At 38.6% G+C, this 12307-nt stretch overlaps 2 protein-coding genes across 2 annotated transcripts in view; one reads left to right on the top strand and one right to left on the bottom strand.

Moving 5' to 3' along the window:
• LOC139694404 (cytochrome P450 6j1-like) overlaps window positions 1–6208 on the bottom strand; it is a 38155-nt gene extending 31947 nt beyond the window's left edge. The window contains exon 1 of the mRNA XM_071592944.1: window positions 6076–6208. The gene's annotated coding sequence lies outside the window, so the exon portion shown is untranslated. The remainder of the gene's footprint in view (window positions 1–6075) is intronic.
• The window catches only part of snky (ubiquitin protein ligase sneaky), a 36378-nt gene that overhangs the window by 6319 nt on the left and 17752 nt on the right, over window positions 1–12307 (top strand). Inside the window, exons 3-4 of the mRNA XM_071591844.1 lie at window positions 10794–10917; window positions 10999–11108. Of these exons, the coding sequence (XP_071447945.1) occupies window positions 10794–10917; window positions 10999–11108 (234 nt within the window). The remainder of the gene's footprint in view (window positions 1–10793; window positions 10918–10998; window positions 11109–12307) is intronic.

The raw sequence follows: 12307 nt of genomic DNA, 5'->3' as shown, positions 1-12307 counted from the left end.
TTTTATCGTCATAATTTGTGAAATTTTTACTTTTGCCGAAATTCTTAGCTCTTAATTTAATTAATTTAGTAAGCTCACTCACTGTACTGTTTCCTTTTTTAGGACTAATTATGTCTACAGTTTTAAATATATTCCGACCAGCACTGGCAAATATAACATATTATATGTTAATTTTCTTGTTTTTAATAAGTAAATAATGAAAATAACAAATTGTTTTATCTAGAATTAAACTCAGTATCCTGTTGCAAATTAGAAAAAATGAGGAAAAAATGCAAGAGACTACGAAAGAATTCAAATTTTGAAGAATAGGAGTGCCATATTAAAGGGGCTTTCAAATATGGGAATGCTTAGGATTATCATAAATTCTATATGAATGTTTAAAGTTTTAACGGAATCGTGGCCTCCTACGATGCATTTCCATCAATCCCATCCCCTTGGCTCCCGAATCTGTGCTAAGCTTTGCTTATTTTTGTGCGCCGATTATGCCATTTATTGTGCTATTTTTATTGCTACGAGGTCTGTCCAGAAAGTAACATCTGCTATGCTATAAAACATACACTGGAATAGACAGAACATTTATTATTTTCATCTCCAAACTGCGTATCTCTACTACTTTATATATATTCGCCAAACAGATTTAAATATTTGTCATATCTCTGAACTGATTTTCAAATTTCTTCAGAATTCTGCCGCCCGAGATTGCATCCAACAGATGACGGCATCTTGAAGTTCCCCGTCGGATCGAGCTCATTATATTTGTTAGCCTAACTTTTCATGTGTTCATGCAACAGAGTCGTAGGAATCTGTGGAAAACTAAAGATTTCAGATATCGGAAAACCCCAGTTCTCTTAGAACTTTTCGTCAATATTCAGGTGCAGTTCATTGCTCACCTCAGCAGGTCGGCTACTTCTGTCATTATCGTGGACATTTATGTTCACTCTTAAACGAACGACCATACTGACACGCAACTCAGTCACTCACCACATTTGGTCTGTAGAGAGCACAAGTTTCCCCATGAATGTCAGCAGCTTCGAAGGTTTTTAATCGGTAAAAACCTTATCACTAAACGAACTTCACATCTGGCAGAAATTTGAATTGTTCATTTTGAATCGCAATTGCTACAAAAATAAGTGCCGCTACCTTCCAACCACTGCAGCTCGAGGCGTACTGACCTACTGTGTGCGTCAACACAGTGACCATTCGGTTCCCGCCACTATTCTCACGCTACGCGAAAACGGAGGTTATTTTCTGGACTCCCCTTGAATATAATCTTAATAGTCTGCTTTATTTATCTACGTTGACCGGAAAGCCTTCAAATCATCTTTTACTTTCGGTTCCCATTTTGGCTTGGGTCCTCCTGCCATCATGTGGGTATGTTGTTTTTATCATTGAATACGTAAAACCATTATTATTTCCGTTAGCTTAAACTTTGCCGATAATTTTTTTTTCTCGGCAAAGATGTTCAATGTAGCAACAATATTTCATTAGGAATTGGCCTACAGAGTCGGCCGTTGGGCTGTGAACTTACCCTCTAGGTTTCGTCAAATGGGTATATGTTCCCAATAATCTCAAATAACAATTATTAGACATTCATGCGAGAGATCCCTCCTCAATTAACTTCTAGCTTTTGGATGTACTGAATTGTATGGCTCTGGTAAGAAATGTGTTGTAACTAGTTTACCAAAGACACATTTTTTCTCTTTTTGTATCAAATTGTGACATCGCTTTTATTGTAAATGGAATCAAAACTAAATTCCTCCTTTTATCAATGCCACAGAACCTTGAAACCACCCAAAAACAATTGTAGGCTTCTTATTTCTATTTACCAATGTGAATATCCTATTTATATGTAGCTTACTCGCGCGATTTCCCTTACTGGAAATATTTTCCAACGCTTTTTTTGTTCTCTGAAATTTGTCATTAACTTCCTCTCTGCACTAACGATCGCACGGTCTCATCAAATTGCTTTTCTCCGTTTCCGTGTCTCGTCTCGAATTATCAACACTCTTCTAATGCCCAGGCATGTCCCTGATGCACGCTAGATTGATTTTTTTATTTTATATTAAAAAAATGTAGGTCACCTTTTTGTGACATCTATACAGTTATCTAACCTGATTTTCATCAAATATTTGTAGGCCGGCCTGAATAATCTAGAAAAATTTTACAGATTCATCATATTATTGGAGACGGAGAGGGTGTGTGTGTGTGTGTGTAAAGTTAGGCGTGGAACTCGTGGACATTTTTGGTAAGGGTTATCGATCCGAAGATTTATTTGTGGTAATGCTCAAAACTATCTTATTGCCTTAAAATAATGAATGAATAAAATGAATGAATGAATGAATAAAAAAATTATTTGGTTGAAAACCTCTGAAAATTAAAATGGTAATTAATAGTACGCTGTAAAACCCCACTCAAATTTTAACTAAATTCTACGTAGACTTTTCCTGAGTGTATTTTATTACTACCTTATAATATTTTTACATGCCAATCTACGAGTATTCTACTACTGTCTTAGCTCCCTGCATGGAAATTTTCCATTATCAGGGATAGGAAGCGGAAAGAAGAGAGGTCTCACACAAATTATTTAGAACTTTCGAAGATCCGCTTCGTCTTTAGCCGTGGAAAATACCAAAAGACACTGGAAACGGCTAGCCCTCGCGTGGCTGGTGAGGACTTAGGGGCGGAAAGAGGGGGAATTTCGGGAGGGGAGTGTGTTTGGGATAGTGCTGTGAAACGGTTCCAGGGGTGATTAGTGGCTTTGATACGACTCCGGCTCTTTGAATGCCATTGTTGTCCAGAAGTGCGAGGACCTATGCAATCGCGGACTTCGAATTGTGAGACAGCCAGCGGTCAAGCCTCTTGGATTGCGACGATGAAGTTTTTCGGATGGGAGGCGGTATGAATAGGGATGGTAAATTGTTAATTTGTACGCTCATCTGGGGGTGGTGCATTCTCCGATGGAGAAGAAGGGGCCAAAGTTGCATTAGAGGGGATATACATTCGTATGACATTCTTAAGACGTCCTAACTACCATTCGTGTTGATGTGCGTTGGGACGCGTATGGTGGGTCAGCTGAATTAAGAAAGGGGGCGAAGACGTGGAATAATTTGCATCGTGGGCGTTGGCATGGGTGTTTGAGACGAAGAAGAGAGAATGGATAGGGGAGAGGAGGGTAGCGGTGTATTGAGGCCGAAGGATATCTTGAAAGTTGCGGGGGCAAAGTAACGTCACCGAGGGACATTGATTTAGTAGGTCGGAGGTTGATTTATCTTTCCCAGTAATAGAATATAGATCATGGAGAATCATATTCATATTTCCGGTGGCTGGAAAGAATGCAGATGTACAGAGAACGCTATTGTTGTCTGGGGCATGGAGATAAGTGAGTGGGGTGTGGCAAGATCCGTTTATTGAGATTTGTGGAATATCCACATATTGCGACCACGTCGTGCAGATTGTGCAGGTATTTTTCCAGCTCCGTAATGTAGTAACAGATTCTGTTTTCGGAGTTTTTTTTCGTTTGAAATCAACCTTATTCCATCGTCCCCACCAGATCGTGCATCCTATTCCTTGCCTTCCTACCTTTAGCGCGCTAATCATTATACTATCCCTAACTTACGACGATAGAATTGAGAAAATGTTTGGGTCAATCCAAATTGATGAAGCAATTCTTATAGACAGGTCGTTCGCGGAAATGTGTTGAATCGTTTTTCAAACTGCGCTGGTTATCATTGGTTTAAAAAGACGGAGAATATTTGTACAGAATTTAAGGATAAAATAGATTTTGATAATGTAAGAACGCTTTCAATTAGTTATGGAAGAAGCTATGGAAGACCGTGTTTCGTTGACATCTAAATTGGCAAGCTTTTCGCAAGGTTTATAGCACATTATAATATCTGCAATACGCAAAATTATTCACATGATATTTATTTTACCCCAAATACTAGGAAAGATGCATTAGAAACAATTCGTTAACCGTATACTCATTACAATTCATTCTTCTATCTTTCTTCTTCTCTTCTTTCTTCTGTCTAAGAATCTTGTACGTATTCTTCAGTAACTTCTGCATTCAGTGTCAATTAAGCGCAAACAAATTTTTCCTTTCACCTTGGATCAAAGAGCGTCATTAGTGTCCAGGTGCTAACAGAATTTTCCTTCATGCAGTAACATTTTCAATCAGCTGACAACTTACTCGCCGTCAACATATTACCGATCCTTCTCCCAATTGAGTGATTTTCCATTCGTAGGGTACTCCCACTTCCACTAGTAGGTTTCCTTGCCCAGATATGACATGGCTCTTCATTTGAGATTTTCTATGGTCTGCTGTTCTTACTTCCCATGAATCAAGTGGCAGTTGCTTTTCTAGAGATCAGCACGTAATTCAAATCTAACATTTTATCCTCCACGGCTTCCGTAGTAACATATTTGTGTTTCTGGTTCTCATAAACTCTGGAGATCAAAAGTATTGCCGTAGGTTTCAAATTACTCAAAAGAGGTGAAAATAGTATTTTAGGCGCTGCATACTAATATCCAAATCCGTAATTGGTTTCGATTCCTTTGATGACGATTAACCAGGGTAAAAATCGGACGAGTTGGTCAAATTTTCTTGGTGGGAGATCAGCCTACTGGTTCCTCCTTAAAGTACTATCGTTTGAGTGGTATCAATTAATCTTTTTTGTTGCTATTAATTAATTAATTAATAATGAGCATATGATAGGTGAATGTACAGAAGGTACGCATTCCATCGCCAATCAAAATATTAAATGTTTTAACTAACCAAGAAAGGAATTGGTTGGAGGATTATTTCTAATTACAACATTGAAATTGACACATCAGCTTTTCGGGTGTATTTTGGGGCAGGATAACTTTCTGTAGGCGGATATGAAAATGAAATTGGAATAACAAAGATAAAATATAATAATGTACATAAAAATATATATCAGGTTTGAAAGGGAAGAAATATGAAGACATGACATGAGCAGCCAACAGGTGTATTGATTAGAGATAGATAAGGCGAGCCAATCCTTGAATTGATCGCAAATTATTTTTATTAATGGTAATATCCTGGCTAAGGTTAGTTTTGGATGCACGTAGGCTAACCACCGGAATATTTCCAAGCCTCCCCTAACACGAAACAACGTGATGCCTAATATAGCAATGAACCCTTCTTCAATGCCGCATACGCACTTTCTGTATCCCTACATTTGGTCCAACATGCCTCTTATTTTCCTCCCTTACCTCGCTTGTCGAAAAATTTCCCCTCTATCACAACTTCAGCATTCCATCACCAATCAAAATATTCTGCATCCACTTTTTTCCCCTCCTCAGAATTTCTCCCAAAAATTCTTATTTCTCCCCTACCATGCCTAGAATTTCGCTTGTTTTCTTTTCCGTCCATGTCACAGCGACTGGGTTTTCACACAGCACAAACTACTCTCCATATTAAAGTTTTAATTAGTTTTTTCTTAAAATCTTTACTTTTGGTCCCGATTATCTAATCCCTCCTCTTAGTTAAAGCTTCTTTACCCGCGCAGTTCTTGCAGTACCCCTAATATTTGCTTCTGATAAAACACCTCCCACATGACGACCAAGTAATGGTGATAAATTAGCATGCATATTATTTTCGTCAATAATTAAAACTCTATGAAGTTGCCTGCACCTTCGATTATTTAATCTTAAAACACTCAACGTAGCTTCTTATTAGTAAGGGCAGCTGAACGTTTGAAGTACCTGTACAATTTATGAACTGACTTTATTCCTTTAAACCTGGTGCCGTTAACAGCATCGCGTTATTATAGTAGGCATCCCTTTCTCGAGTATATTTTGCTATTTATTTACTATAGTTGCTGTTCCTTCTCAACTGTTTCAGCAACAAAAATATTCTACTTTTGCCGGAGTTGCGTTTGGAAAAGTGGGGGAAATCGTAAAATTAAAATGGTGCACACGTAATAACAATCGGTTTTCTTACTTGCATAGTTTTCGTTCAAACTCATTTCTTTTCATTCAAATCTGTTTAGTTCCGTCCATACACCTTAGCGTCCTTGTAGAATAAACCTATATTATTTCACCAATAAATACCTTGCCAAAACTTGGGCCGGCCCGAAGAATCAATCACTGTATCCGGAAGGGAAGCGGTTCAGGAACGCGATGAAGAATAGCATGGCGAAGGTGCCGGGTGAAAGCTTATGAGCAGCTGCGGGGCACGTCTGGTTCGCCCACTGGTTGAGCTGAGACTGCCTGCACGACGGGCACGCTTCTTCGGCAATCCGTGAAAGGGGAGGAAGGAGGGGCGAGAATGGAGACCTGCATACATCCGTAAGTCTCCGGAAGCGGACTAATTCCATTCATTTCTCGGTGAAATCATGTCACTACTGTATGCCGAAATCAGATTGTTTCATGTTTTCTTGGCAAGCAATAATATGTGACGTTTAAAGTGACAGCCTAGGTTTCATTTGGATGCATTATAAGGTTCTTTCCGGTCATTAAAGGGAGTTCATTCAACTAAAATGTAATTGGTTTTAGATGGCGGTTCTATTAGAGACTGGAATGAAATTGGAATTCGACACAATGAAATTGGTTTTGGGAGGCGTAGGTAATGCGCTGATACTTGCATTCGTGAGTCACACGAAAAGCTCGATACGGTTGGAAAATAATGACCTTGATCCTAAAGCTGCTCTTCCCAAGGAATAATCTGCGTCTTATTTGATTGAATATGACCGATAATAATCATCGGAAAAAAGTTTACTCTTTGATGCAGGAATATTGATGTTTATTTGGATAGGGTAGACGCTCTTCAAATTTCGACGTAGGCATGAAAAAAAATGACTCAGTCTGAACAGATGGTTTCAGAACAAAAACGGTCCGAGATCATTGCTGAAATATCTGTTACATCAAACGAAAATTCAATTTATTCCTTCTGAAATGTCTATTACTTCCCTGCTTATCGCTTATCCATTATTCTCCCTAAAATCATGGCCTTCAAATATCCCGTTACTTCTTTACATTACTGTAGCGATCTTTCCTTATTCTTCGACTTTCCCCCAACAGCTTCCCTTTTCCCCCATCTCAACTGCGACTATTTTGTCTTCTTCCCCATGTATTCCCTCTATGTCTATGTCTTCTTCCTCGTATCCATCCGTCTTCATTCTTCACCATAAAAGCGTCTCAAAAATCTCCAATTTACACTCATTTTCTTTCCTCAAAGACCAAGTTTGAACTGGGTAAAAAGTTGATCCTAGATCTTAAGATTCCCCATTTTTCCTTTAGTCATACGTAGCATCCCTCTCATCAATCCCTTCTCTTTGTAAATGCTTTACTTGCAAATGAGACATTTGTCTTCGTAAATTCTTCTTTTCACAATGCAATTTTTTATTGTTCTTTATATTTTGACTATTTTCCTCTAAAATATTACCTGAATATATTCATGGGTGCCTGATTTACCAACATTCCCTTGAATTGGTATCACTACACATTATTTGACGGAATTGGCAAAAGGTGTACTATTAGAGCAAACGTTATAATTATATTACTATATTTTATTAGGTAATCTACCCATTAAGGTAGGTTTTTGGATGGACATAATTACTAATTAAATAATTTGTGACCCCTAGCAAAACACAACATCCTACTCTTCAGCTCTGGGCACTTTCTTCATCCCGTCCAACATCCCTATCCTGTTCCTTCCCTTTCCTCGTTTGTCTAACATTCTCCCCTCAATTACAGTCTTCAACATCCCGCTGCCGGTCAATAACCCCTTCATCCACTTTTCCTGCCTCCATAGGATTTCTCCCAACAAACCCCTCTCTTCGCCCACCATACCAAGTACTTCGTCATTTGTTTTCTTCTCTGTCCATTTCACCTTCTCCATTCTTCTCCACACCCACATTTCAAAAGCCTCCAGTCTACGTCTATCCTCCTGCTTCGATGACCACGTTTCCGCGCCGTGCATAGCTACGCTCCATATCAAAGTTTTTACGAGTCTTTTCTTAATATCCTTACTCAACGACCCTGTCATCAACTCCCTGCTCCTTGTGAAAGCCTCTTTTCCTAGCTCAATTCTTCTCCTTACGTCCCTACTACTTTGACCGTGTTGGTCTAAAACGCTTCCGAGATAGGTAAACTGTTCTACCTGATCTAGTTTTTGCCCTCCTATTTTAATGTTTAGCTCAGCCTTTTTCTTTCTAGAAAACCGCATAACCTTTGTTTTATTAATATTGATTCTCATCCCATACCTGTTGCACTGAATTTCCAATTCACTCAGCAATGTTTGCAACCCCTTGGCCGACTGACAAACTAAAGCTTGGTCATCAGCAAACCTAACTGATTTTACAAATTCCCCGCCCACTTTCATTCCTACCTCCAGTTCTTCCCATGCCTCCTTTATCATTTCCTCTGCATACAGGTTGAACAGCAACGGTGATAATGGGCAACCCTGCTTTACACCTCTTCCTAACACTGCCCATCCGGACTCCCCTTTCCCCACTCGCACCTGTGCCGTCTGAGACATGTACAGGATGCGGATTAGCCTCCTTTCCCTCCAATCTATTCCTATTTTCTGCAATATACTCATTAGTTTTTCCCAATTCACTCTATCAAACGTTTTTTCGAAATCTACAAAACAGGCAATTACCTCGTGGTTGTGTTCTATATTCCTCTCGATTAATAATCTCATTACTGCAATGGCATCACGCGTACCTCTCCCCTTCCTAAACCCAAACTGATCATCCCCTAAGTAAACATTTGCCCTACTCTCTATCCTTTTGTTTATGATCCTGAGAACATCTTTAGCTGCGTGGGATATCCAACTTATTGTCCTGTAGTCCTCACATGATGTAGCCTTTACCTTTTTCGGAATAGGAACTAAAACTGATCTCACAAAGTCTTCCGGCCAGATTCCTTCCTCATAGATACTACGAATGAGCCCATATAGCCTCTTCCTCCCACATTTGCCTAAACATTTCAGTAGTTCCGCAGGAATGTTATCCATCCCCACGTCCTTATTTAGTTTTATCTCCCTTAATGCCCTTTCTATCTCATCGTCGAGTATGCCTGGACCTAAGCTATCTTCCTGTACGTCATTTTCTTTTTCAATGTCTAACTTTGTTGGTCGAAGTTCTTTACTATACAGTTCTTCTATACACACCTTCCATCTCTCTTGGGTCTTTCCTTCGTCAACTATTACCTTACCCGCCTTATCTCTAACTGCAATCGTTGATCTCCCTTTCTTACTTCCCGATAAAGATTTAACTTTGCTGTACAGCGCACCGATTTCACCCATCCTCTGCAGACTTTCCATATCCTCGCACTGCGTCTTCCACCATGCTTCTTTTGCTTTATTTTTTTTAACCACCTCAATTTATTGTTTAACTCTTTGTACTTCATTTTGCTTAACTCTGTATTTTCATTCTTCCATTTTCTCCGCTCATCCATCTTTGTAATCATCTCATCCGTGATCCATGGTTTCCTAGTCTTTTTAGCGTTAACGGTTACAATAGTGACTTTTGCGGCTTTAGACAACCCTTTCTTGATACTTTCCCATTTTTCTTCGATAGTACTTAGCTCTTTATCATCCTCCATGATTTCCTCCACCGCCTGTTGGTACTCGAAATTAAGCAATTTTGGTAGGAATTTCACGGGTCGCGAGTCATGCCCAAATCATTGGTAAAAATCGAATGGCACGAGCCAATCGATATGTTTAGGTCCTCAGCAACCTCTCTAACGGTGATTCCACGATTGGTCAATGCTATTTTCTTCACTTCATCAATGTTTTCGTCTGTCGTTGACGTGCTCGGACGTCCGGCGCGCTCTTCGTCTTTCACATCTTCTCAGCCCTCAGAGAACATTTTGTACCACCGATGAAGGTTGCTTCTGTCCAAGTTAGCTTTTCCATATGCCACAGTCCTCTTTCGGAATGCGTCCGCACACTTAATTTCGTTTTCCACAGAAAATTTAATGCAGATTCTTTGATCCATTTTTTGGAACAGGCAAAAATCGAAGACAAACCAAAACACGTCCCAGCAAAACAGCTGTCAACAATTAACTGAACATTCAAAATGGCAGAACTTTTCGGCATAAGTGAGAGATGTAAGTACCAACATAACGCCACAAAAAAGTCGAAAATCAAATAAACGTAACCCGCGAAAATTCAAAATTCGCGAAACGTTTTGAACAGATTTCGTAACACTTTTATATACACTAGCGGCTAGTATATACAGAATGTTTGGAATCAACACTTTCCAAACTAGCCTTCTTTTCGTCCTTTGCCCATGTTTCCATCCATTTTTCCCATGTCCATATCTGTATGATTGTTTTTGACATTTGGCAGGCATTCGTGTTTGCATGCTTGTTATTTCCATTAGAATAACCTAGATCAGTCTGAAATTCACAAATAAACATTCATAGCAAAAATAAGTCTATATTTGTGTGCGATAGTTTTCATGGAAAAATTCATCTCACTTTATGCATTAGAGAATACATTTGTAATTTTACAATAGAAGTTAGTGTTATCTATTTAACTATTTTGGTACTATGTTGCTAACCTCTAATGATAAAACTCTTATTGTAATATTAATTACTAATTTATCAGTATTATAAATTATATCCATTTTGAAAATAAACAGGTTACTATGGAGATTAGTAACATAACTATCAGGTGTCTTGCATCATTGGTTATGGATTATTCGAAAAATGAAAATATTTTTAAGGGTTTTTTCCAGAAAAATATGTTCAAAACTTTTTCCATAACAAACATCTTCAATAATTGCTTTAAAAAATGCAAAGAAAAATGTCATTTGCAGGATGGATATTCCAAAAAAACATATTCTTGGAGCAGAAACTGCAAACAGTTATTCGATTGCTGTTCAAAATTTAGGATTGTAAAAATTTTTGTTGGGTTCAAATTTGGTGTTTTACTTGGAGTTGGTATGATTTGATATTTAATATATAAATGAATACTTAACTATTTCTACTGTATTTGCATGGTTATTTTTGGTTAATTTACAGGCATACATGAGCTTGTGTTAGCTGACTTGGACTTCGGTGACTCATGGTCGGCATGGATTGGGTTAATACTATGCCTGCTGCTAGGAGTTGGGAATGCTGTTTCCGCACAGGTGTGGTATCATTTGGAACTCATTCTAGGCTTTAAAATAATAAATAAAATGCTTTTTTAAATTAGAATGAGAGTAGCATAGAGGGTCCGTACAAAAAGTATCGGCACTGGTTCGCTGTAGCCTCAACGGAGTGGTGGATGGGGGTCCGACCATGTACATTTCCTCAGTTTGTTCAATGCATTCTACTTCGATTCCACCTCGATTCTACTAGGTCGAGCGTTTCTTCTGTCTCCCTAGTAGAGGCTACTTTCAGTTTGAGCAGTTCCACCCGAATGGTCCTAGCGGCTTAAGAGGTTGACCAGTTCTTTTTTAGTGTGTGAAATTTACGCCTTTTGTGATCTTGGTAAGTACTGTTCAAGTTCATCAGTAGGAAATTTTTATTTGAAAAACTTTCAGGCATGTGTTTTTTATAATTATATTCTGTATTTGAAATTAGTGGAAAAATTACTCCCCCCTCCTCAATGGATCCAAAATTCGTAGAGAGAGAAATTAGGGAAGAACTTTTGCAGACATTCCGAAGCGAATATCACTGACGAGACTTCTCCTCGGAGGTGGACGGCAACATCGACGATGAAAAAGCGTGGAATTTGACAAATAAGTAGGTGAAAAAGCCCAGGACCTAGGCTTTCCATCGCGGATTCCATTTTTCTGGGATTGAAAGAGATTTGAACACTGCAGAAGCCCCAAAGATAACGAAAATATCCTCAATAATGGCTATTTTTTCTCTATTTTGAAGCAGTAATACTTTTCTATTGGTCGAAGAAACAAACACATACTATGCTTAGTTTCTCCGCAAACAAGAGTGGGTATCAGTTGCGGAACCTGATGTAAGTCATTCTGAAATATGTACATTTTTGGCCATTCTAATTCAAATGGGACATGGCATTCGACTCTCAATCAGAGATTGCTGGACGCGTATAGATCAGTTTTCCACACTTTTTTATGGCAATATCATGACGCTTGATAGATTCCTACACATTCTTAGATTTTTACACTTAAAGATTAATGATAACGAACCGAATAGGGGCGATGCAAATTGCGATATGTTATGGAAAACCAGGGAACGTTTTGATGCAATAAATGAAAATTACGTGATTTTATCCTCAGAGTACCTTGCAGTGGACGAAATTATAGTCCTTTTCAAGTTAAAACAGTATCTTCCCAAGAAACATAAGAGGTTCGGGCAAAAATATATAAAC

The sequence above is a fragment of the Hetaerina americana genome, unplaced genomic scaffold (genome assembly GCF_022747635.1).
Source record: "Hetaerina americana unplaced genomic scaffold, ioHetAmer1.1.p SCAF_5, whole genome shotgun sequence".
Lineage (NCBI taxonomy): Eukaryota > Metazoa > Arthropoda > Insecta > Odonata > Calopterygidae > Hetaerina > Hetaerina americana.
This window is presented reverse-complemented; position numbering and strand designations above follow the sequence as displayed.